General features: G+C 45.7%; 1 protein-coding gene across 6 annotated transcripts in view; it reads right to left on the bottom strand.

The window, feature by feature from the left end:
- The window catches only part of PCNX1 (pecanex 1), a 171,345-nt gene that overhangs the window by 113,865 nt on the left and 29,486 nt on the right, over nt 1-27,994 (bottom strand). For 5 of the 6 annotated variants that reach the window (XM_063947281.1, XM_063947285.1, XM_063947283.1 and 2 more), the window contains exons 2-5: nt 14,209-14,417; nt 12,722-12,827; nt 12,210-12,249; nt 3,347-3,436 (exon numbers count right to left, since the gene is read on the bottom strand). In XM_063947281.1, coding sequence (XP_063803351.1) covers nt 3,347-3,436; nt 12,210-12,249; nt 12,722-12,827; nt 14,209-14,417 — 445 coding nt within the window. The remainder of the gene's footprint in view (nt 1-3,346; nt 3,437-12,209; nt 12,250-12,721; nt 12,828-14,208; nt 14,418-27,994) is intronic. The other variant, XM_063947284.1, reaches the window with a different exon arrangement.

Raw genomic sequence — 27,994 nt, forward strand, 5'->3', positions numbered from 1 at the left:
AGCAGACAACAGACCGGCATTTCCCATATTCATAAACAGTGAAGAGACCGCAAACTATCTCCTCCCCAGGGGAAGGGGACACATATCTTTGTGGCCATACACTGTATATGCCCATGATATTTCATGGGAATGAGGATGTCATAAAATGTTTGTGGGGCTGACAGGCATTACATCAGTGTATGCCAAGCTATATCAATGTCTCTCAGCACAACACTAGGGGATACATACCATAATAACAGAATAGCAGCATTCCATAGCACCACTAGATTCTAAGCTCTCACGAGCATAGCCCATTGGTATTTGTATCTCCTATGTGCATATGTAATATGAGCCCTGCAATCAGGTAATTATGAATATATGTAAAATTATGTTTCCGTTACTAACACCTTTTGCCTATGCACTGCGCTGTAAGTTTTACCCCTGGTGCTGCGTAGCCTGTGTGTAACTTTATAAATAAAAAGATAATCACTCTACAGAAAATGAAAATAATGCATTATGAAGGGGGGGATTCAATGCGCTGTTAGTAATGGGCGCCTGTCAGAGTTACACAATAGTTTCTGCCGACGGGCGCACGTGAATGATTTCTGCTCATAGCCTCATCAGGTGATGAGCAGAAACTGGTCACGTGATAAGTAATGTAATTGCACCTGTTGGCAGAGACAACTGAATGGGCCCAACAGGCACTCTTTACTTATCGCTGCCCAAAAACAATTGAATTCCTCCCTATAAGAGGTCACAGGAAACCGTCATCCTGACTTACCTTCTTTTCAAGCTGACCACGTGCAGTAAGACCTTGATTGGTCAGTTTATCGAACCTTTCTAGCTAGAAGCCATTCTAGACTATTAAAATCTGAACTGATCAAAACTAGCGCAGCAGGATCAGCAAATATATATTACAGCAGTAAGTGCTGTCCAACAGATATCCATTATGATCATACTGTATTGCATCCGGGACATGTATATTACAGATCTGATCACGTCAAGGTCTCTAAATGGCATACAGACAATTCACATATTCTTCATCACAACCAGACCTTATTCTAGATCTATGGGTATGTATAAAAACATACACACCGCAGAGATTAAACCTACAAAAAGGTAAGTAACCTTGATATAATAATATTAGACAAATAAACGGTCTGGTATAATTTGTTGATCTTTAGAACATACAGAATGTCAACACTGGGATTTCCCGTTCACTAGCCTAACTCATTGTGACCACAGCCTGACCATAACTGATGGCTGAAGTCACAATTTGTTTAATCATGTAAGATGACAAATACAGAGAGGACTGTAAAAGGCTATTTCTGGGTGAGTTATAAGTAGGCACACATATTAAGAAAAAAATAGTTTTAAATTGTTTTCAGAAATATAACTCTTATTACAATTTAGGCCTTCTGTGTGCAGCAGTGAGTGATAGTAGTTATTTTGCTTTAGAGATCCCTGTACAGTACGCCCGGCGCTTTAGAGATCCCTGTACAGTACGCCCGGCGCTTTAGAGATCCCTGTACAGTACGCCCGGCACTTTAGAGATCCCTGTACAGTACGTCCAGCGCTTTAGAGATCCCTGTACAGTACGCCCGGCGCCTGTATAGTACGCCCGGCGCTTTAGAGATCCCTATACAGTACGCCCAGCGCTTTAGAAATCCCTGTACAATACGCCCGGCACTTTAGAGATCCCTGTACAGTACGCCCGGCGCTTTAGAGATCCCTGTATAGTACGCCCGGCGCTTTAGAGATCCCTGTACAGTACGCCCGGCGCTTTAGAGATCCCTGTACAGTACGCCCGGCGCTTTAGAGATCCCTGTACAGTACGCCCGGCGCTTTAGAGATCCCTGTACAGTACGCCCGGTGCTTTAGAGATCCCCGTACAGTACGCCCGGCGCTTTAGAGATCCCTGTACAGTACGCCCGGCACTTTAGAGATCCCTGTACGGTACGCCCAGCGCTTTAGAGAAACCTGTACAGTCCGCCCGGCGCTTTAGAGAATCCTGTACAGTCCGCCCAGCGCTTTAGAGAAACCTGTACAGCACGCCCTGCGCTTTAGAGATCTCTGTACAGTACGCCCGGTGCTTTAGAGATCCCTGTACAGTACGCCCAGCGCTTTAGTCAAGTGAAGCTCCGCACCCCCTACGAAAAATGTAGATACAGATAATGAGCTTGCCCTAATCAAGTGAATACAGTATACACATTTTTAACCTCAAATAGTATATATGTATATTTCACTTTTATCGCCAATAGACACCACTGCAAATCTGTACAGTGTTGTACTTAAATAGTACCCTTCAGATGTCCTCCTGTAATGCCTAACATTTTGTAAATGAACATCACTGAATAGAAGGGACCTACTGCACTTTCTAGCCATTCAAACTCAGGACATTATAATATTGTCTGAAATAAATGAATTCCATAGAGTTCCATTCTTACCTAGTTTATCACACCTTGCATATTACATATTTGTATCATGAGCCGAAAGCAGACACATTTAGATGCTTATGTCGCCCCCTAGTGACCATGGAGTTACTTATTAAAGACAAAACAATATAACCACAAAATGGATTAGCATGTGATGTGTTTTCCAACTATTTGTACTTTACTTCTCTTGAGACTCGTGGTTTGCCGATTGCAAAAGTTAAACTTGTTTAGGTCATATTAGAATGGGACATTCCGCACACAGCTGTAAGCATTCAGATGAACAATAACACATGTGCACATGTCACGGCAGAACAAAACACTGCAGTGACTTTCACATGGTTTGCACTGCAGATATGATCAACACACAATCACAGAAGGCATTATAGCACAGCAGGGAGGTACATAAGAGTTCATGAGCTCTTCTTTTGACCACACTATAAAAATGCAAACAGGGGGGAGGGGGGCAAAAAGTCTCATAGCACAAGCAAACAAGCATTTGTAGAATCTGTGCAATGTATTCTGTAGAGGAAAGAAGCTCAATCTATTGACATTCCAAGTAAGAAAGAAAATATTCATGCAGCAAGCCATTCAAATGCAACTGGAGAAGCAATGTGTAAGACCTTTGCACCAAATGTATTGATAAAAATCAAGAAATGTCTTTTTCCCAGAATGCCATATTTGCAGCATTCGGCTGTCTAAAGGCTACAGAGGGGAAAAGTTGGCGATCCAGCCAGAAAGCGCAGTCTACATCATGGCAGCTGTGGATCAGTCATACATAAGGGCCAATGGTTGCCTAGGGTGAGACTGCTACTCTTGTAAGCTTGTACAAAATGAGCATTTTAGCATGCAACAAGCTACAGAAGCCCGACAAGAGGTGGAATAAAAACAGCAACAGCCAGGGCATCTTTAACACAAGGACTGTTTCGTTTTACCTTGGTCTTCACTTCCTTCTTTGCACAAACTATAGCTCTGGCCAAGGCTCAGACTGATATCATCTGAGGTCTTTGCAGCGTCTGTATCCCCTGCAGAGACAAGAAGCGTCATACTAATGTGATCCATGCCCCTTGGTCACTAGAGCAGCATACTATATACGTCACTCACATGTGCAATCATACCGGGAACTTGCTGTGAGGATTTCAGGGCCATTGGCACAGATCACATTTGTAGAAATCAACTAAAAAAGAGTAACTCGTATAGTGATCAAGGGGGCAGATGTATTAAGCCTGGAGAAGTGATAACGCAGTGATAAGTGCAAGGTGATAACACACCAGCCAATCAGCTCCAATATGTAAGCGGACAGTTAGGAGCGGATTGGCTGGTGCATTATCACCTTGCACTTATCACTGCTTTATCACTTCTCCTGGCTTAATACATCTGCCCCAATGTTTTTAAAGTGGACCAGATACCAACATGCATCGGATGCAATCATTTTTGGGGGGCTGCAGAAATATTCAGCCTCTTAATTAACCATGACTAGTGATATCTACTAGGCAAGAGGCACAGTGGTATCACAAGTTCCGATATTTCTAGTTTTACAATAGACTCTGGATGAGAGCTCCTGATCAGAATAGGACTCTATGGGGGGTATTCAATTATTTGAAAAGTCAGTTGGGTGTCTGGTTTTTTTCTGTCTATTAGATAGGATAAAAACAGACACCCAACCGACTTTTCAAACATCTGAATTCCCCCCTCTGTGACTAATCTACACTACAAAAAAATAAATGTTAAAAGCCCCCAGACATATGCACTGCAAATCGAGTTCAAGCTAGTTCCTTGGTCAGTCAGTAAAGACTATTCCTCCACCCCGTAGCAGGAGAATCGGTGTTCCTCACAGAATGCTTTGTGCTACATACAACATACATGGAAGGAGCTGGGAGCTTTTAAATAAAATAGTTGCATAGAATCTGCAAAACGGACAAATTGCTGTAAATTATATTAAATCCATGGTCTGCTGCAACTCAGAGTAAATGTGCCCAGGCAAGGAAAACAATTAAACATAGTTAAGCAATAAATAACAAAAAGACCTAAACCTCTTATTTGTGCACCGCCAACCTTCAAGTGCACATGAGGTATGTCAATTTACTAAGCGGAGAGTTTAGTGTGGTTTAGACCATGCCGTAAACTACTGTGGATTGACTGCTGTTTTAATGTCGAATTGCTAGCATTTACTAAAGGGCTGTTTTGATGTCTAAACTCAGAGGCGGCCCTCAAGGAACCCCAAAAGGTCCAGGTTTTAAGTTTGTCCATGATTGGCCAGAGGTGACTAAATTAGCATCTCAGTTAATCTGATTTAACCATCTGTGCTGAGCCATGGGATATAACTAAAACCTGGACCTTTGAGGTGCCTTGAGGACCGCGTTTGAGAACCTCTGGTCTGAACAAAATCCTCTGTCGATCCAAGTAACGTTTAAAAAAAAAAATCCACCAACCGTGGCGTCTTCTATATGGAAGCAAGTTCTGTCCAAACCACTGTGTATTATAAGCTATTCAATTCACATTCATTAAATTATGGGCAGTACGGATGGTGTAATGGTTAGCATTACTGCCTCACAGCACTGAGGTCATGGGTTAAATTCCCACCATGGCCCTAACTGTGTGGAGTTTGTATATTCTCCCCGTACTTGCGTGGGTTTCCTCCGGGTACTCTGGTTTCCTCCCACAATCCAAAAATATACTGGTAGGTTAATTGGCTCCCAACAAAATTAACCCTAGCATGAATGTGTGTGTGTCTACATGTGATAGGGAATATAGATTGTAAGCTCCACTGGGGCAGGGACTGATGTGAATGGCTAAATATTCTCTGTAAAGCGCTGCAGAATATGTGTGCGCTATATAAATAACTGGTAATAATAATAATAATAATAATAATTAAATCGTGCTCTTCTATTTGTTATTGAAAGTGCCATTTAATTGGCATCATAGAAACAAACAGCTGGCAACTCCTTCACTCAGGGGTTTGTGAGGAGTTTAAGTTGAGAAGGAAAAATAAGATTTTACTTACCGATAAATCTATTTCTCGTAGTCCGTAGTGGATGCTGGGGACTCCGTCAGGACCATGGGGATTAGCGGCTCCGCAGGAGACAGGGCACAAAAATAAAGCTTTAGGATCAGGTGGTGTGCACTGGCTCCTCCCCCTATGACCCTCCTCCAAGCCTCAGTTAGGATACTGTGCCCGGACGAGCGTACACAATAAGGAAGGATTTTGAATCCCGGGTAAGACTCATACCAGCCACACCAATCACACCGTACAACTTGTGATCTGAATCCAGTTAACAGTATGACAAACGTAGGAGCCTCTGAACAGACGGCTCACAACAATAACAACCCGATTTTTTTGTAACAATAACTATGTACAAGTATTGCAGACAATCCGCACTTGGGATGGGCGCCCAGCATCCACTACGGACTACGAGAAATAGATTTATCGGTAAGTAAAATCTTATTTTCTCTGACGTCCTAGTGGATGCTGGGGACTCCGTCAGGACCATGGGGATTATACCAAAGCTCCCAAACGGGCGGGAGAGTGCGGATGACTCTGCAGCACCGAATGAGAGAACTCCAGGTCCTCTTTAGCCAGGGTATCAAATTTGTAGAATTTTACAAACGTGTTCTCCCCCGACCACGTAGCTGCTCGGCAGAGTTGTAATGCCGAGACCCCTCGGGCAGCCGCCCAGGATGAGATCACCTTCCTTGTGGAATGGGCCTTGACAGATTTAGGCTGTGGCAGGCCTGCCACAGAATGTGCAAGTTGAATTGTGCTACAAATCCAACGAGCAATCGTCTGCTTAGAAGCAGGAGCACCCAGCTTGTTGGGTGCATACAGTATAAACAGCGAGTCAGATTTTTTGACTCCAGCCGTCCTTGAAATATATATTTTCAATGCCCTGACAACGTCCAGCAACTTGGAATCCTCCAAATCGCTAGTAGCCGCAGGCACCACAATAGGCTGGTTCAGGTGAAACGCTGACACCACCTTAGGCAGAAAATGAGGACGCGTCCGCAGTTCTGCCCTGTCCGAATGGAAAATCAGATATGGGCTTTTATACGATAAAGCCGCCAATTCTGACACTCTCCTGGCTGAAGCCAGGGCCAGTAGCATGGTTACTTTCCATGTAAGATATCTCAAATCCACTGATTTGAGTGGCTCAAACCAATGGGATTTGAGAAAATCCAAAACTACATTAAGGTCCCACGGAGCCACTGGGGGCACAACCGGGGGCTGTATATGTAGTACTCCTTTTACAAAAGTCTGGACTTCAGGAACTGAAGCCAATTCTTTCTGGAAGAAAATCGACAGGGCCGAAATTTGAACCTTAATGGACCCCAATTTAAGGCCCATAGACAATCCTGTTTGCAGGAAATGTAGGAATCGACCCAATTGAAATTCCTCCGTGGGGGCCTTCCTGGCCTCACACCACGCAACATATTTTCTCCAAATGCGGTGATAATGTTGTGCAGTCACCTCCTTCCTGGCTTTTACCAGTGTAGGAATGACCTCTTCCGGAATGCCTTTTTCCCTTAGAATTCGGCGTTCAACCGCCATGCCGTCAAACGCAGCCGCGGTAAGTCTTGGAATAGACACGGTCCCTGCTGAAGCAGGTCCCGTCTTAGAGGTAGAGGCCACGGATCTTCCGTGAGCATCTCCTGAAGTTCCGGGTACCAAGTTCTTCTTGGCCAATCCGGAGCCACGAGTATCGTTCTTACTCCCCTTTGCCGTATAATTCTCAGTACTTTTGGTATGAGAGGCAGAGGAGGAAACACATACACTGACTGGAACACCCACGGTGTTACCAGAGCGTCCACAGCTATTGCCTGAGGGTCTCTTGACCTGGCGCAATACCTGTCCAGTTTTTTGTTGAGGCGAGACGCCATCATGTCCACCTTTGGTTTTTCCCAACGGTTCACAATCATGTGGAAGACTTCTGGATGAAGTCCTCACTCTCCCGGGTGTAGATCGTGTCTGCTGAGGAAGTCTGCTTCCCAGTTGTCCACTCCCGGAATGAACACTGCTGACAGTGCTATCACATGATCTTCCGCCCAGCGAAGAATCCTTGCAGCTTCTGCCATTGCTCTCCTGCTTCTTGTGCCGCCCTGTCTGTTTACGTGGGCGACTGCCGTGATGTTGTCCGACTGGATCAACACCGGCTGACCCTGAAGCAGGGGTTTTGCCAGGCTTAGAGCATTGTAAATCGCTCTTAGCTCCAGTATATTTATGTGAAGAGACATCTCCAGGCTTGACCATACTCCCTGGAAGTTTCTTCCCTGTGTGACCGCTCCCCAGCCTCTCAGACTGGCATCCGTGGTCACCAGGACCCAGTCCTGTATGCCGAATCTGCGGCCCTCTAACAGATGAGCACTCTGCAACCACCACAGAAGAGACACCCTTGTCCGTGGCGATAAGGTTATCCGCTGATGCATCTGCAGATGCGATCCGGACCATTTGTCCAGCAAATCCCACTGAAAAGTTCTTGCGTGGAATCTGCCGAATGGAATCGCTTCGTAAGAAGCCACCATCTTTCCCAGGACTCTTGTGCATTGATGCACAGACACTTTCCCTGGTTTTAGGAGGTTCCTGACAAGTTCGGATAACTCCCTGGCTTTCTCCTCCGGAAGAAACACCTTTTTCTGAACCGTGTCCAGAATCATTCCCAGGAACAGCAGACGTGTCGTCGGGGTCAATTGAGATTTTGGAAAATTCAGAATCCACCCGTGCTGTTGCAGCACTACTTGGGTTAGTGCTACTACGTCCCCCAGCTGTTCCCTGGACCTTGCCCTTATCAGGAGATCGTCCAAGTAAGGGATAATTAATACGCCTTTTCTTCGCAGAAGAAACATCATTTCGGCCATTACCTTGGTAAAGACCCGAGGTGCCGTGGACAATCCAAACGGCAGCGTCTGAAACTGATAATGACAGTTTTGCACCACGAACCTGAGGTACCCTTGATGTGAAGGGCAAATTGGGACATGCAGGTAAGCATCCTTGATGTCCAGGGACACCATAAAGTCCCCTTCTTCCAGATTCGCTATCACTGCTCTGAGTGACTCCATCTTGAACTTGAATTTTTGTATGTACAGGTTCAAAGATTTCAGATTTAGAATAGGTCTTACCGAGCCGTCCGGCTTCGGTACCACAAATAGTGTGGAATAATACCCCTTTCCCTGTTGTAGGAGGGGTACCTTGACTATCACCTGCTGAGAATACAGCTTGTGAATGGCTTCCAATACCGTCGCCCTGTCTGAGGGAGACGTTGGCAGAGCAGACTTTAGGAACCGGCGAGGGGGAGACTTCTCGAATTCCAACCTGTAACCCTGAGATACTATCTGCAGGATCCAGGGGTCCACCTGTGAGTGAGCCCACTGTGCGCTGAAATTCTTGAGTCGACCCCCCACCGCCCCTGAGTCCGCTTGTAAAGCCCCAACGTCATGCTGAGGGCTTTGCAGAAGCCGGGGGGGGCTTCTGCTCCTGGGAAGAAGCTGCTTGGTGCACTCTCTTACCCTTTCCTTTGCCTCGGGGCAAATATGACTGTCCTTTCGCCCGCTTGTTCCTATAGGAACGAAAGGACTGCAGCTGAAAAGACGGTGTCTTTTTCTGTTGGGAGGGGACCCGAGGTAAAAAGGTGGATTTCCCGGCTGTTGCCGTGGCCACCAAATCCGATAGACCGACCCCAAATAATTCCTCCCCCTTATACGGCAATACTTCCATATGCCGTTTGGAATCCGCATCACCTGACCATTGTCGCGTCCATAAACTTCTTCTGGCAGATATGGACATCGCACTTACTCTCGATGCCAGAGTGCAAATATCCCTCTGAGCATCTCGCATATAAAGAAAAGCATCCTTTAATTGCTCTAAAGTCAATAAAATACTGTCCCTATCTAGGGTATCAATATTTTCAGTCAGGGAATCCAACCAAACCACCCCAGCACTGCACATCCATGCAGAGGCGATGGCTGGTCGCAGTATAACACCAGTATGAGTGTATATACTTTTCAGGGTAGTTTCCAGCCTCCTATCCGCTGGATCCTTGAGGGCGGCCGTTTCAGGAGACGGTAACGCCACTTGTTTTGATAAGCGTGTGAGCGCCTTATCCACCCTAGGGGGTGTTTCCCAGCGCGCCCTAACCTCTGGCGGGAAAGGATATAATGCCAATAACTTCTTTGAAATTAGCAGTTTTCTATCGGGGTTAACCCACGCTTCATCACACACTTCATTCAATTCGTCTGATTCAGGAAAAACTACAGGTAGTTTTTTTTCAGACCCCACATAATACCCCTTTTTGTGGTACATGCAGTATCAGAGATATGCAAAGCCTCCTTCATTGCCGTGATCATATAACGTGTGGCCCTACTGGAAAATACGTTTGTTTCTTCACCGTCGACACTAGATTCGGTGTCCGTGTCTGGGTCTGTGTCGACCGACTGAGGTAAAGGGCGTTTTACAGCCCCTGACGGTGTCTGAGACGCCTGTACAGGTACTAACTGGTTTGCCGGCTGTCTCATGTCGTCAACTGATTTTTGTAATGTGCTGACATTATCACGTAATTCCATAAACAAAGCCATCCATTCCGGTGTCGACTCCCTAGGGGGTGACATCACCATTACCGGCAATTGCTCCGCCTCCACACCAACATCGTCCTCATACATGTCGACACACACGTACCGACACACAGCAGACACACAGGGAATGCTCTTATCGAAGACAGGACCCCACTAGCCCTTTGGGGAGACAGAGGGAGAGTTTGCCAGCACACACCCAAGCGCTATAAATATATAGGAACAACCCTATAGAAGTGTTGTCTCCCTTATAGCAGCTTAATATATATCAAAAAATGCCAAAAAAGTGCCCCCCCCCTCTCTGTTTTACCCTGTTTCTGTAGTGCAGTGCAGGGGAGAGTCCTGGGAGCCTTCCTCGCAGCGGAGCTGAGCAGGAAAATGGCGCTGTGTGCTGAGGAGATAGGCCCCGCCCCCTATTTCGGCGGGCTCTTCTCCAGAGTTTGTGAGACCTGGCAGGGGTTAAATACATCCATATAGCCCCAGGGGCTATATGTGATGTATTTTTTAGCCAGAACAAGGTATTCTCATTGCTGCCCAGGGCGCCCCCTGCACCCTCCGTGACCGCTGGTGTGAAGTGTGTGACAACAATGGCGCACAGCTGCAGTGCTGTGCGCTACCTCATGAAGACTGAAAAGTCTTCTGCCGCCGGTTTCTGGACCTCTTCACTTTTCGGCATCTGCAAGGGGGTCGGCGGCGCGGCTCCGGGACCGGACTCCATGGCTGGGCCTGTGTTCGATCCCTCTGGAGCTAATGGTGTCCAGTAGCCTAAGAAGCCAATCCATCCTGCACGCAGGTGAGTTCACTTCTTCTCCCCTAAGTCCCTCGTTGCAGTGAGCCTGTTGCCAGCAGGACTCACTGTAAAATAAAAAACCTAAAAACTTTTTCTAAGCAGCTCTTTAGGAGAGCCACCTAGATTGCACCCTGCTCGGACGGGCACAAAAACCTAACTGGGGCTTGGAGGAGGGTCATAGGGGGAGGAGCCAGTGCACACCACCTGATCCTAAAGCTTTATTTTTGTGCCCTGTCTCCTGCGGAGCCGCTAATCCCCATGGTCCTGACGGAGTCCCCAGCATCCACTAGGACGTCAGAGAAAAGCTGTATGAAAGTGGTAGGAGAAAGATACAATGTGATTGCCGATTATGGCGATTGTCCAGTTTCTCGCTCTGTATCTCTCTAAGGGATCGGTTTGTGAAGCAGTGAAAAGTGAGGAGAAGCGAGCCCGTGGAGAAGTTGCCCATGGCAACCAATCAGCTGCTCCGTACAATTGTATAGTATGTACATTATAAATGTTACTTTAATGCTGATTGGTTGCCATGGACAACTTCTCCACTGGCTCACTTCTCCACACTTTTCACTGCTTCATGAATAGACCCCTAATGGCTGGTTTGCCAGTGCTTTTAAAACCGGTTGCTTGATAAATCAGGGGTTTCAATTCTATTCTATACTTTGCATGGCCTAAAACATCAATGATGCATTGATAATAGTCACTCTATTCTAAAGTGTGGCTTCTCTGCGGTGTTTGACCATCGTAAATCGGCGGGGTTGGAAAACGGACCCAAAACGGACACTTTTAGTAAATTTAGCCCATGGTCTTATTACTCCAAACAGGGCTTGCATACTACCCACTTGTATTCCTCCTCATAGGCCTATTTGTATTTTTGCAGCAATCTCATACAGTACTCTATGCTGTACCACTACACATAAAATGTAGGGGGAAGATTGATCAAAGTTTGGAGAGATATCTAACCAATCAGCTTATAGCTGTCATTTTACAGGTTGTGTTTTAAAAAAAAAATGACAGGAGCGGATTGATTGGTACTTTAGCTCTCTCCAAGTTTTGATAAACCTCCTCCTTAGTGATGCAGTATATTCTGTTTCAATACTGTTCAAAACATTTGACAAAAACCTGTGCCCTCAGTCAAGGGAGGCAGAAATTATGGCTGCATAGAAAATCGCCATCTGCTATTGTAAGTCATCCCAGTTTATAATTGCCATGTAAAGAAGCACTTCAGCATGACGTTACACTATCCGAATAATTAAGATGCAATACATTTCTAGAGGAGATCGCACGGACTCTGCCAGACGAGCCAGCCTTTTACACAGAGTATTTTTCAACTCTGCCAACAGAAAACCAGCATTTCTAATCTCAAGCATTTGTTGGAAAGTCACACCGCCAGTGTATCAGCTACAATTCCTGTTTATTAAACATTAATCGTGGTTTAAATACATGTTAAACCATACCTTTACTTGTTGATGCGACACCATATCTAGACATCCCAATCTGTGCAGAGGGGAAGCAGAAGAAACAAACGTAATATTAAACCAAATGCACTTACAATTGTTATATAGGGCTTTTATTGCATGGTACGTTTGTTTGTGAAGCCTCATTCCAGAGAATGTAGCAGAGGAAGCAGCTTGTTACACTGCATCACGTGTGGAACTGTGGTCTTGCTAGATTGGACACGGGTATTTAAATTGCAGTTCCCAAATTTATGAAGGGATGGCAGGGTGGGGGGGTAGAAAAAGGAAAGATCTGCACACAATAAGCTAAGTACACACGATCCTAAGTTCCAATAACTATAGGAAACCGCTGCTAATATATTAAGAGATGCTGTAATCTCAAAGAAAACAAAGTTATCTGTTCAGTCAGATAAAAACATTTAGCTAGTAGGAAGTCTAGCAATAAACCTGCTGTTAGACTCCTACAAACGAGCATTAAAACAAATCGATTTGTCTGGTAATATACTTTATACCTGATTACTTGGGTCCAACCCAGAATAGGAATTACGTGAGCTGCAACCAACAGGAGGCGTGGCTTCTCTTACAAACTCCGACATCTCAATCCCTCCGCCTGGGTCACTGATATACACAAAGAGAAATGTTTAGCAAACTAAGGAAAATGATTAAACATCCATGTTGTATGCAACCAAACGCACCCGAGTAACGTGTACATTATACAGACATGTCATCGTGACAGCTCTGCACAATCGAAACTGGCAAAGCAATCTACCATATTAACATAGAAAATCTGATTGCTCTGCCATCAAAAGATCTCTCTGAAATAGAGTAACATCCCACACCTGTGATTTTCCCTCTATGGCTTCCCTTTAGCACAGTGTCTGATAATGTATGGGATACCTATACTGGACCATTAGCTTAACTGGATGAAACATCTCAATTTCATTTTTTAATGATCATGTTCCATAGGATTTAATCCTCATCAGTGGTGTCGCTTTATCCTTTCCTACTGTAACAGAACCTGAAGCCTCCAACTAATACCATATTCAGAAAGTGAAGGTAAATAAACAGGACTGGTTTTCACACTACATATTCTCAGGGTGGAATTCAAATGTTATTCCCCCCGGAAGCCACTAGGTGGCGTCGAACAGAGCTAATCAAATGTAGCTCCATCCGGGCGCGACTGGCTGCTGGTGTCTACATTTCAGCTCACACCCACCGGGGGTGGCGAGCTGAAACGTGTGAAAAAGTGATCTGTTTGGGTGCCCAAATGGCACTTTTCCAGAGCACATCCATTAGTTTAGTCGGGTTTAAAACCAGACACTAAAGGGCGCAACCAGCTCGATATGGGACATCAATTGTATATCGCCCCCTGTGATCTCCCATCACTTTTAGACGGGAGATCGGGGTCAATAACACTTGAATTCCTCCCCCCCCCCCACCCGCCCCCACAGAGTCCTGAAGCCTGACATCTCCGGTCGCTACTTATTGTAGTATTATATTAGCCAAGCCAAAGTGCCAATTACATAACACAAGAAATCGTAAGTACTCTTGCAGTATTCAAAGAACTCCAAACGATACTCCCCAGCAGGCCTGTAGTGCAAAACAGTGGAAAGCACGTGCGTGAGAACTCAAATTGCAGGTCGGCAGTTTCTTTCAGATTTCGCCAAATAAAACCAAAACTTTAAATGTAATTTTAGCGTTCTCTCAGTTGTTCATTTGTTGGTGCCTTCTCATGCATTTTGTCTAGACATCCAAGTACAGAAATATACATATATAAATATACACAGAGATATTAGTTTGCTAATGAATCCAGGATTTATACAGGAATGGTGTCCAGTTGGAACATTCCCTAAAATTCAATACTGCGGCTAATGGAACAAATTAAGAGACTTCCAGACTCATTTAAAATTCTATTAGCATAGTAGCTGGATCACACATGAACATATGACTACCATTTCCGCCCAGACCAGGTCATCCGGTGAGATGTGTTCTCTCTTACCCGGGTCCATTGCTGTCCTCTCTTCTGGCCGAGCTGTCACTGCGTTCCGCTTTCGCCACCCGCTCCGTCAGCTCACTGGCACTCCTTTCTACAATTTCTCCTTCATCCAAAGCCCTGTGCAACCGGTAGTTCACCAGTTTTAAAACTATGAAAACTGCTGCTACCACTGGGCAGTACACGGCTACAATCACCAGAGAGGAGGGAAGTGCCTTGGAGATGGAAGAAAAAAAATATATATATTAAAATGTTTATAAATGCATTCATTAAAGTACACTCCAAAACACTCACAAAACCAACCTGTTCCAAAAAACAGATGGGCAGAGGCAATCCTTGTATTCACAAAAGTAATAAACAATCCCATCAAATTAAAAGCGCCGTAAAAATAAAATGAGCAAAACAATATAAACATATAAATAAGTTCCGTTTGTATTATGAAAGTTTTTTTGGGGTTTTTTTTTTTTTTTGCCACCTTAAACTGGAAAAATCACTTTTTGACCGCCTAGTCTTGCAAATTCAAAGATTATGGAACATTAACATTTGATGAAGAGCAGCGCAGCCATCACAACCCAGCGGCAGATGTATTAACCTGGAGAAGGCATAAGGAAGTGATAAAGCAGTGATATGTGCAAGGTAATAAACTTCAAACAGGCTCTCAAGACCCACTCCTTCATCAAACCCAACCGCCTGCATTCTAACACTCTGTTCCATGTCACAATTTACCTGTCTGCCCCTCCCATTCAGAATGTAAAGGCCCATACACACTGTGAGATTCAGGCTATGCCCGATTCTCACTATGCGACAGGGGCTAGGTCGGCATCACAGTGCTTGCGATACTGACTGTGCGATTTTGGCTAAGTGTCAATTTTGACTCTCTCTTCTATAGAGATAGTCAAAATTGACTTGCCTGCACAGTCTATCTATTCTTGCGATGCCGACCGCGCATCGGCATCGAATCGGGATCGCAATGTGACTTTCACCTTTGCGAACTGCACTAACTTTTCTTACGATTTTGAGTATCCCATATCCAAATATTCCGAAATACAGAATTTTTTGAGTGAGATAGTGAAACCTTTGTTTTCTGATGGCTCAATGTACACAACCTTTGTTTAATTCACAACGTTATTAAAAGTATTCTATTAAATGACCTCCAGGCTGTGTGTATAAGGTGTATATGAAACATAAATGAATTGTGTGAATGTACACACACTTTGTTTAATGCACAAAGGTATTACAAATATTGGCTAAAATTACCTTCAGGCTGTGTGTATAAGGTGTATATGAAACAAATACATTCTGTGCTTAGACTTGGGTCCCATCACCAGGATAACCAATTATGGTATGCAACTATTCCAAAATACGGAAAAATCAGATATCCAAAATACATCTGGTCCCAAGCATTTTGGATAAGGGATACTCAACCTGTATAGTCAAAATCGTAAGAAAATATCTCACCGTGTGTTCAAACCATAAGCTCTCACAAGCAGGGCCCTCTGCCCTCATGTGCTTTTCCTCAGACTATTTTCTACTCCAGTGATGGCTAACCTTGACACTCCAGCTGTTGTTGAACTACACATCCCAGCATGCCCTGCATCAGTTTTAGCATGGCCAAATAACGAAACTGTAGCAGGGCATGCTGGGAAATGTAGTTCAACAACAGCTGGAGTGTCAAGGTTAGCCATCACTGTTCTACTCCATACAACGGTGCCTAACCTCCGGTTTCTGCCACCCCGATGATTATTTCAGTGTCCTGTCCCCTGATACAGAAATGTTTATATACCATGTATTTGAGGAGCACACTGCATCGGTGCTAAAAGGATAGCCCACGGGGGATCCTATTAGCAGCTGTAAAATACCATGGTCTTGTACTGTAAGTCGCGGTTTTCTTGTACTTTGTTAGATACTGCAGAACCCTTGTGGCGCCATATAAATCATCATCTGGTGATCATCAATTAATAGAAGCAGCCTGGATGCTTTAAAGTGTAACTTAAGTAAACGGAGATTCCTAAATGTCTAAATGATTGTTTAAATGTTAATTTATAATCACAGCAAGAATTATCAATTGTTACCAGTCTTTGTTTAATCAGATGATCACTAAGTATTACTTAACAGTGCCCAGCACTATAAAAGTAACTATCAAGTACTACAACCATGTACTACACCAGGCCTGGCCAAAACATGGCTCGCCAGCTGTTGTGAAACTACAAGTCCCAGGATGCCCTGCAACAGTTTAGCTATATGTGAATGTTAAAACTGTGGCAGTGCATGCTGGGATTTGAAGTTTCACAACAACTGGAGAGGCAAAATTAGCCAGGCCTGTACTGCAATATTTCAAAGATGGCCACAATGAAGATTTGATAGTTCTGTATCAAATAGTTAAAATGATCCACGTTAGACAAATTCTACTGCTTGTGAGCAGATACATTATGTGCAGGCAAAATGACACAAGTCGCTGAAGTGTTACAGGTATAATGGAAGGAGAAAGGTTTAATTCCTGGAGTATGAAATAATTGTATAACACACTGAAAAAACTTTAACAATACTAAAATGCAGATTCGGGAAAAATTGTAGATTACACAGGTGGATTTTTATTTATTTATTTTTTATTTTATCTTCAGTGATGACACAACTATGGAAAACTATTGGTGGATTTGAGCAAAAATAGTACGCCCACAAACTACCCGTTTCTCGGTCACCCGGTCTGTTAGCCCTTTACCTTTTACCATGTAAACTCGCAAGAGCAGGGCCTTCACCCCTCATGCGTCTCCTCTCCTCTTACACTCCATACTCCCTTCAATGGCAACTAACCCCTGGTTTTCTCTCTATAACTTGTACTTGTTCTATATTGTCTCAAACTGTAAGGGGTAAATTTACTAGCAGGTGCACAGGCGCAGTCATTAGTTACTGACACATTTTAAAAGAGCCACAGAGGACGCTAATCACTTAACTTGTGAGGAGACCTGGAAAACGTTAACTGTTGGTAGCTCTCGAGGACCAGGGTTGGCTACCTCTGCAATAGACTGTAAACTCAACAAAATCAGATGGCAATGAATGAAAAACATGCGGGCAGCATTAGGGCAGAACAGGAAGTAGAAGCATCACACTGAACAGTACCACTAATGGGAAAGAATAATGAATTGGGGGGCGCCGTGCTTTACACCCCACTACATTCCAACACTGTAGAACTTACAACGATATGAACACCCTTATTTGAAAGAGTCCTCTCTTCCAAAGAACTCTCCTGTTGGAAGACTAATCCTTTTTCCTCCATCTGTAACACTTTGAACGCCATCTGTTGCTTGGTGCAACAAGCCGCGCTCTCTGCAGCTTGCCACGCACTCACCTCCCGGCAATTATATCGGTAGTAAATCTGTGCCACGCCTGTGCCGCCTGCCCATTCTGTCAGTATTATATTTTAGAATCTTCTTAAACAAAAAACTAAAATATTAACAAAGGACAGTGCAGTGGGCTCCATGGTTATCCTAATAAGAATTCAGATGTAAATATATATTTGATGCTAGTAAGCAGAGATCTGCCTTTCTAGAGTCAGACATGTTGGACTCGGAGGATTAACAATGGCTGTCGTGTTACGGGCACTGTGAAAAATGCCATCAGTGAAGGGGAAGTAGTGGGTTCTAGTGTCCTCCGCACCAAGAATAAGGATAGAATTGGGAAACAGAGCATAAAGAACGGACTTTACTGTATATAACAGAAAGTGACAATATGCTCTGGGTACAATGGATCGGGCATGCATGCTGCTTGCTCTCCCAAGCAGTTTAACACACATGTAGTTGAACATACAGTCTTCATCAGCATAGCTTTTAATAGACGCTCATCTTATTTTACTAGCAAGGCTTTTCTCCTTTTTCCCCCAAATAATTACATTGCTGAACCTTTCACTTTAGTCTGCAGTCAGCTCCCGACTATCTGGCACAATACAGTCATACCACATTAATAGATGTATGTGATGACAGCACAAGATTTTCCACATCGCTTTCCATTGAAAGTAAAATGCAGTAAATGACAGATTGTAACAGAGAAGAAGAAGAGGTGTAACGGGAAGCAGCACCTAACAGCCATGACACAACCCCTAATGCTTCATTACAACATTCATACAATATAAATGTAAAGTGCCGGCTCGCCTGATCACCCCATCTATACCCCATGGTACTGAGCGTCTCCTATGGATGATCGAGAAATATAGGACATGCAGTGACAACAGCCTGGTCTGCAAGTCTAGAAGCCACTACCCTCCAGCACTAGGAAACAACTTACAATGAAGCTTACACTTTAACAAAATATGTTATGCAAACCCACACAATCTAAGAACCACTAACTGGGAGCGTATTACGTTAAGACTGTTCTTTTATGCCTGGAAAGGAAATGAGTCAGTATGAAACATTCTCAGAGACTAAATCATTACTCTCTGAGCAATAAAAGAATGGACATTTTAACATCCTGAAGCAGGATTAGTTGTACCCACCATGCCTTTTCACAATAGAGGCCCCTTTACTGGCCGGCCATATACGAGTTTGGAACGACTGGACATTTCCTCACGCCAGAGAGATGGCATTACTTCCTAGCTCCTAACCGAGGCTGTATCCACGCTGTGATAGGTACACTTGAAATAAACCCAGGGGATAGTTTATTATTCTGCAGCATATCCATCTGTACGACCTCCAGACACCACTTTATGACCTTGTAAACACTGCTGCTGAAAACTTCACCGCCTCCTCTATAGCCCCGCCTCCAGGCACTGGAGCTCAGTTTCGATAACCAGTCCAATGCAGTAGCAGGCAAGAGAGACTGTAGATGTAATGGGCCCTACACATATGGCGATGTGCCGCCGAGGTGCCCGACGGCCGATCCGGCGGCGGGGGGGCAGTGACGGGGGGAGTGAAGTTTCTTCACTCCCCCCGTCACCCGGCTCCATAGACGTGCAGGCAAATATGGACGAGATCGTCCATATTGGCCTGCATGCACAGCCGACGGGGGACCAGCGATGAACGAGCGCGGGGCCGCGCATCGTTCATCGCTGGAGCCTCCACACTGAAAGATATGAACGAGTTCTCGTTCATTTATGAACGAGATCGTTCATATCTTTCAAAAAATCGGCATGTGTGTAGGGCCTATTAGTCACATAGAGGTCAATTCAATTCAGCAACTTATGAATAGCGCCGGGAATTAGCTCCCGACGCTATTCAATTCAGCTGCTAGTTACCCGCAATTGTCGGGAATTCTTCTCTCATCCCCGGGGGATGAGAGAAGAAACCCGACAAAAGTGATGCCTCGTGGCCGGCGCGAGGCTGATTCTGTCGGGAATCAGCCTCGCGCCGGGGAGTTAAGTCGGAGAATGCCCGTTCTCCCGACAATTCAACCTGTTTAGTCGGCGTGAACGGGACATCACCGACTTAACTGGAGCTGAATTGAATAGCGTCGGGAGCTAATTCCCGGCGCTATTCATAAATTGCCGAATTGAATTGACCCCATAGAACCACATTCTCACGACAGGAGAATGGACTAGCGGCTAATGCCATACAAATCCAAAGACGCTAAGTGCGTCAGGGTGGGCGCCCTGTGGAACCCAGTGTACCTTGCAGAAAGATCTACCATAAATCTCCTTTTCTGCAGTTCGGTACACTGGTATTCCACAGGGAATAACATCGGGGATGTCCTAAAGCAGTTCCTCATGGGAGGGAATGCACTGTAGCGGGTACAAGAACCCGGCGTCCAAAGGAAGCATACTGGGAGGCGCAATTATCAAAGGCATAGAACCTAATGAAAGTGTTCACTGAGTACCACGTAGCCGCCTGGTACAATTGTTCAAAAGTATTACAAGTTACAGGTATTCCATTCATCCATCATTATTGTAGAGCACAATTGCTGGATATAGCCGCCTTTACACTGTCTTATGTATATGAATTTAATTACGTGCTATAAGTGGAGTTTTTTTTTATATTTGAAGCTTGTATAGCCTTTAAATTAAATTACCGGTACTTCTTGCACTCCCTATGGTGGTGAGCATCTTGTATGTGCATTCTCTCTCTTCCAAATTGTACATTTTAAACCCCCACTGAGAACCACGTTCCACCTACTGTATTCACCTGAAAGTGCAGATGTGACAAAAATACTAATAAAATCACCCATGTTTTCCTGCACCCAGTTTTGCAGTGTGTATTCACAAGATACGCTCTGCAAACAAATCCACATGCAACTCTCTTATCAGTCCGTACATACATATTCATTATTTCCCATGCAAAGTCTACAGTATTCTGAGATCCTTCCTGGGGCCTGTGTGCAACAATGACCTGTTGTGAACTGGAATCAGAAACAATAGCCACAGCTATGAAGACTGCTAGGAAGTGCCCCAGTCGTGTGGTCTGGGTTGTGTTTTAGAGGAGACAACTCTCAAAATCACAGGAAAAACATAATATTCTGTGTTTATGGTGCTGCATAGACACTGTTAGAATGCCAAAAAAGGGCCGCAGATCTCACAGACGGCTTCACTCCATCTCGTACTTGTTTACATACAAGACAGAGCTTTGCAAGCAGTGCAGCTTATTTTTTTCTCCAAGAATTCATGAAAATGCCATAAGCACAGATGCATAATGAGAATTGCTCTTTAGATAGAAAATCATCCATTCAACACTTACCTGGCTAATATTTTATCCAATAAACACTAATACCCTTTTTCAGACAAAATCCCAGCAATTACCCGGCAGTGCCGGGTCGTTTTGCTGGTCTCTGCCTGACCCCCCTTCCCCCCCCCCCCCCCCCCCCGCCCCTTTCACACAGAGAAGCAAATAAGCGGGTCAAGAATTTTCACCTGGTAATCTGTAGATCAACACGGGTATTTAATCTGTGTTACAGGGTGAACACTGATAGAAATTCCTGGGTCTCCAACCGTTGGAAAATTCCTGGGTCAAAGTCCTGGGAATTTCAACCCGGGTTGACCTTTTCACACAGAAAAAGGACCCGTGTTTTTTGGCAAATTACCAGATAGAACTACTTCACCCGGGATTTTAATTTTCTGTGTGAATGGGTTATTAGAAATTGTCAGGGTTTTTTCTATGATAGAATTAGGTCAAATACATCTATTTAAAACTGGGGCAACACAATTTTAATTATTTATTTTTCTGTCCATCCCTAAACAAATCTATATTCCTCATCAATATGGGATCTTATAATATAAATATGGGGACACTCCAGGGGGCTGGCGGAGCCGCTGCTTTGATATGAGGACACACGGGATGCAGGGTTTGGGGGAGGGTATCCGCACACACACTGGGGGAGGATCCAAAGTTGCAGAGGGTTCAGGTGGTCTCTCTGAGATTGGTAGCTGCTGGGACGTTATCTTCCCGGCAGCCAGCCAGTTATGTCCGACTGGTCGCATCAAATGCTTACCAGGTCAGGGAAAGCCCAGCACGGTCGCATCTGATGCGACCACGCCATTGGAGTGGTCAAGAGTTACAGAAATGTGCCACAAAGTCACACCGATACATGAGCAGAAACAGAGGCTTGGGGAAAAAGTCAAGCTTTGTTCCTACCTAGTGACCCCATGTAAATAGTCACTTCGACTGCCACCAGTTGACACTTGTGAGAATACCACTAACATGGGGGTCGATTCAATTCACTGACCCGGCGCTATTCAATACAGCGACAAGTGACCCTCAATTGTCGGGAATCCTTCTCTCACCCCCGGGGGAAGAGAGATGAAACCAGACAAAAGTGCGCCGCGCGGCCGGCGCGAGGCTGATTCTGTTGGGAATCAGCATCGCGCCGGGGAGTTAAGTCGGAGAATGCCCGTTCTCCCGACAATTCAACCTAAGTCGGCGAGAACGGGCCTTTGCCGACTTAACTGGAGCTGGATTGAATAGCACCGGGAGCAAACTCCTGGCGCTATTCAACGGTCAGTGAATTTAATAGACCTCATGGCAATCCTAGAAATAAAAACTTCAAACTGTACTCTGTGTATACCAGGCCAACTACTGAAACCTACAGGCAACTGGATCAGTGCAGAGGCATTCTGCTCTCCAAATGATGAGCTATACAAAATGGAGAGACTACAGATGCGTCCTCATACACTGTTGCTTAAGTTGCGGCAAATAGCCAGGTACACTACTCGGCCACGCGTCTCTCTCGCACAAAATGTGCATCTTAACTGCACAAATAATAAGAATTTACTTACCGATAATTCTATTTCTCGTAGTCCGTAGTGGATGCTGGGAACTCCGTAAGGACCATGGGGAATAGCGGCTCCGCAGGAGACTGGGCACAAAAGTAAAGCTTTAGGACTACCTGGTGTGCACTGGCTCCTCCCCCTATGACCCTCCTCCAAGCCTCAGTTAGGACACTGTGCCCGGACGAGCTGACATAATAAGGAAGGATTTTGAATCCCGGGTAAGACTCATACCAGCCACACCAATCACACCGTACAACCTGTGATCTGAACCCAGTTAACAGCATGATAACAGAAGGAGCCTCTGGATACATGGCTCACAACAATAACCCGATTTAGTTAACAATAACTATGTACAAGTATTGCAGACAATCCGCACTTGGGATGGGCGCCCAGCATCCACTACGGACTACGAGAAATAGAATTATCGGTAAGTAAATTCTTATTTTCTCTGACGTCCTAGTGGATGCTGGGAACTCCGTAAGGACCATGGGGATTATACCAAAGCTCCCAAACGGGCGGGAGAGTGCGGATGACTCTGCAGCACCGAATGAGAGAACTCCAGGTCCTCCTCAGCCAGGGAATCAAATTTGTAGAATTTAGCAAACGTGTTTTCCCCTGACCAAGTAGCTGCTCGGCAAAGTTGTAAAGCCGAGACCCCTCGGGCAGCCGTCCAAGATGAGCCCACCTTCCTTGTGGAATGGGCTTTTACAGATTTTGGCTGTGAATGTGCAAGCTGAATTGTATTACAAATCCAACGAGCAATAGTCTGCTTAGAAGCAGGAGCACCCAGCTTGTTGGGTGCATACAGGATAAACAGCGAGTCAGATTTTCTGACTCCAGCCGTCCTGGAAACATATATTTTCAAGGCCCTGACTACGTCCAACAACTTGGAGTCCTCCAAGTCACTAGTAGCCGCAGGTACCACAATAGGTTGGTTCAGATGAAACACTGAAACCACCTTAGGGAGAAAATGAGGACGAGTCCTCAATTCCGCCCTGTCTGAATGGAAGATCAGATAAGGGCTTTTACAGGATAAAGCCCGCCAATTCTGACACGCGCCTGGCCGACCACTTTCCTTGTGAGATATTTTAACTCCACAGATTCAAGTGGTTCAAACCAATGTGACTTTAGGAACCCCAAAACTACATTGAGATCCCAAGGTGCCACTGGAGGCACAAAAGGAGGCTGTATATGCAGTACCCCTTTTACAAACGTCTGAACTTCAGGAACTGAAGCTAGTTCTTTCTGGAAGAAAATTGACAGGGCCGAAATTTGAACCTTAATGGACCCCAATTTTAGGCCCATAGACACTCCTGTTTACAGGAAATGCAGGAATCGACCTAGTTGAAATTCCTCCATCGGGGCCTTACTGGCCTCGCACCACGCAACATATTTTCGCCAAATGCGGTGATAATGCTTTGCGGTTACATCCTTCCTGGCTTGATCAGGTTAGGGATGACTTCATCCGGAATGCCTTTTTCCTTCAGGATCCGGCGTTCAACCGCCCTGCCGTCAAACGCAGCCGCGGTAAGTCTTGGAATAGACAGGGTCCTTGCTGGAGCAGGTCCCTTCTTAGAGGTAGAGGCCACGGGTCCTCCGTGAGCATCTCTTGAAGTTCCGGGTACCAAGTCCTTCTTGGCCAATCCGGAGCCACGAGTATAGTTCTTACTCCCCTCCGTCTTATAATTCTCAGTACTTTTGGTATGAGAGGAAGAGGAGGGAACACATACACTGACTGGTACACCCACGGTGTTACCAGAGCGTCCACAGCTATTGCCTGAGGGTCCCTTGACCTGGCGCAATACCTGTCCAATTTTTTGTTTAGGCGGGACGCCATCATGTCCACCTTTGGTTTTTCCCAACGGTTTACAATCATGTGGAAGACTTCTGGGTGAAGTCCCCACTCTCCCGGGTGGAGGTCGTGCCTGCTGAGGAAGTCTGCTTCCCAGTTGTCCACTCCCGGAATGAACACTGCTGACAATGCTATCACATGATTTTCCGCCCAGCGAAAAATCCTTGCAGCTTCTGCCATTGCCCTCCTGCTTCTTGTGCCGCCCTGTCTGTTTACGTGGGCGACTGCCGTGATGTTGTCCGACTGGATCAGCACCGGCTGACCTTGAAGCAGAGGTCTTGCTTGGCTTAGGGCATTGTAAATGGCCCTTAGCTCCAAAATATTTATGTGAAGTGATGTCTCCAGGCTTGACCACAAGCCCTGGAAATTTCTTCCCTGTGTGACTGCTCCCCAGCCTCGCAGGCTGGCATCCGTGGTCACCAGGACCCAGTCCTGAATGCCGAATCTGCGGCCCTCTAGAAGATGAGCACTCTGCAACCACCACAGGAGAGACACTCTTGTCTTTGGTGACAGGGTTATCCGCTGATGCATCTGAAGATGCGATCCGGACCATTTGTCCAGCAGGTCCCACTGGAAAGTTCTTGCGTGGAATCTGCCGAATGGAATTGCTTCGTAGGAAGCCACCATTTTTCCCAGGACCCTTGTGCACTGATGCACTGACACTTGGCCTGGTTTTAGGAGGTTTCTGACTAGGTCAGATAACTCCCTGGCTTTCTCCTCCGGGAGAAACGCCTTTTTCTGGACTGTGTCCAGGATCATCCCTAGGAATAGAAGACGTGTCGTCGGGATCAGCTGCGATTTTGGAATATTGAGAATCCAACCGTGCTGCCACAACACTACTTGAGATAGTGCTACCCCGACTACCAACTGTTCCCTGGATCTTGCCCTTATCAGGAGATCGTCCAAGTAAGGGATAACTAAAACTCCCTTCCTTCGAAGGAGTATCATCATTTCGGCCATTACTTTGGTAAAGACCCGGGGTGCCGTGGACAAACCAAACGGCAGCGTCTGAAACTGATAGTGACAGTTCTGTACCACAAACCTGAGGTACCCTTGGTGAGAAGGGTAAATTGGGACATGGAGATAAGCATCCTTGATGTCCAGAGACACCATATAATCCCCTTTTCTTCAGGGTTCGCAATCACCGCTCTGAGTGACTCCATCTTGAATTTGAACCTTTGTATGTAAGTGTTCAAGGATTTCAGATTTAAAATAAGTCTCACCGAGCCGTCCGACTTCGGTACCACAAACAGCGTGGAATAATACCCCTTTTCCTGTTGTAGGAGGGGTACCTTGATTATCACCTGCTGGGAATACAGCTTGTGAATGGCTTCTGCTGCAGCCTTTTTCCTCTCCCTCTGCCACGGGGCAGAAATGAGGAGTCTTTTGCCCGCTTGCCCTTATGGGGCCTAAAGGACTGCGCCTGATAATACGGCGTCTTCTTATGTTGAGAGGCTACCTGGGGTAAAAATGTGGATTTCCCAGCCGTTGCCGTGGCCACCAGGTCTGTTAGACCTACCCCAAATAACTCCTCCCTTTTATAAGGCGATACTTCCATATGCCTTTTGGAATCAGCATCACCTGACCACTGTCTTGTCCATAACCCTCTTCTGGCAGAAATGGACAGCGCACTTACTCTTGATGCCAGTCGGCAAATATCCCTCTGTGCATCACGCATATATAGAAATGCATCTTTTAAATGCTCTATAGTCAGTAATATACTGTCCCTATCTAGGGTATCAATATTGTCAGTCAGGGAATCCGACCAAGCCACCCCAGCACTGCACATCCAGGCTGAGGCGATTGCTGGTCGCAGTATCACACCCGTGTGAGTGTATATACATTTTTAGGATATTTTCCTGCTTTCTGTCAGCAGGTTCCTTAAGGGCGGCCGTATCCGGGGACGGTAGTGCCACCTGTTTAGACAAGCGTGTGAGCGCTTTATCCACCCTAGGGGGTGTTTCCCAACGTGCCCTATCCTCTGGCGGGAAGGGGTATGATGCTAATAACTTTTTAGGAATTAACAGTTTTTATCGGGGGAAACCCACGCATCATCACACACTTCATTTAATTCCTCAGATGCAGGAAAAACTACAGGCAGTTTTTTCTCACCCAACATAATACCCTTTTTAGTGGTACTGGTATTATCAGAAATATGTAAAACATTTTCCATAGCCTCAATCATGTAACGTGTGGCCCTACTGGAAGTCACATTCGTCTCTTAATCGTCGACACTGGAGTCAGTATCCGTGTCGGCGTCTGTATCTGCCATCTGAGGTAACGGGCGTTTTAGAGCCCCTGATGGCTTTTGAGACACCTGGACAGGCACAGGCTGAGTAGCCGGCTGTCTCATGTCATCAATCTTTTGTAAAGAGCTGACACTGTCACGTAATTCCTTCCATAAGCTCAGCCACTCAGGTGTCGACTCCCTAGGGGGTGACATCTCCATTACAGGCAATTGCTTCGCCTCCACACCATTTTCCTCCTCATACATGTCGACACAATCGTACCAACACACAGCACACACACAGGGAATGCTTTGATAGAGGACAGGACCCCACTAGCCCTTTGGGGAGACAGAGGGAGAGTATGCCAGCACACACCAGAGCGCTATATATATATATATACAGGGATAACCTTATAGAAGTGTTTTTCCCCTTATAGCTGCTGTTTTATTAATACTGCGCCTAATTAGTGCCCCCCTCTCTTTTTTAACCCCTTTCTGTAGTGTAGTAACTGCAGGGGAGAGCCAGGGAGCTTCCCTCCAACGGAGCTGTGAGAGAAAATGGCGCCAGTGTGCTGAGGAGATAGGCTCCGCCCCTTTTTCGCTTACTTTTCTCCCGCATTTTTATGGATTCTGGCAGGGGTTAAAATACATCCATATAGCCCTGGGGGTTATATGTGATGTATGTTTGCCAGCCAAGGTGTTTTTATTGCTGCTCAGGGCGCCCCCCCCCAGCGCCCTGCACCCTCAGTGACTGCAGTGTGAGGTGTGTATGAGGAGCAATGGCGCACAGCTGCAGTGCTGTGCGCTACCTTGGTGAAGACTGATGTCTTCTGCCGCCGATTTTCCGGACCTCTTCTTGCTTCTGGCTCTGTAAGGGGGGCGGCGGCGCGGCTCTGGGACCGGACTCCGAGGCTGGGCCTGTGTTCGGTCCCTCTGGAGCTAATGGTGTCCAGTAGCGAAGAAGCCCAAGCTGGCTGCAAGCAGGCAGGTTCGCTTCTTCTCCCCTTAGTCCCTCGATGCAGTGAGCCTGTTGCCAGCAGGTCTCACTGAAAATAAAAAACCTAAAACTAAACTTTCACTAAGAAGCTCAGGAGAGCCCCTAGTGTGCACCCTTCTCGGCCGGGCACAAAAATCTAACTGGAGGAGGGTCATAGGGGGAGGAGCCAGTGCACACCAGGTAGTCCTAAAGCTTTACTTTTGTGCCCGTCTCCTGCGGAGCCGCTATTCCCCATGGTCCTTACGGAGTTCCCAGCATCCACTAGGACGTCAGAGAAAAAACTGGGAGTGACAAAACTACTTCGCAATTTTATTTGCGACATTTGTACATCCGAGTGCAACAGCCTATAGCCATATACAAAGTGCGATGATGCAGCTTCTGCAGTTCAAATAACACAAAAATGTAAAGAACATTATGGTATGCTACACCTGTGGCAGCATCTCAATAGCGCCGTATGGTGTATAGATACGAGCTTTAGGAGAACGCATCTGTATATGAAAATCAACCTAAAGCTTTGATAGAGGGTTGCTA

This window comes from Pseudophryne corroboree, chromosome 12, assembly GCF_028390025.1.
Source record: "Pseudophryne corroboree isolate aPseCor3 chromosome 12, aPseCor3.hap2, whole genome shotgun sequence".
Lineage (NCBI taxonomy): Eukaryota > Metazoa > Chordata > Amphibia > Anura > Myobatrachidae > Pseudophryne > Pseudophryne corroboree.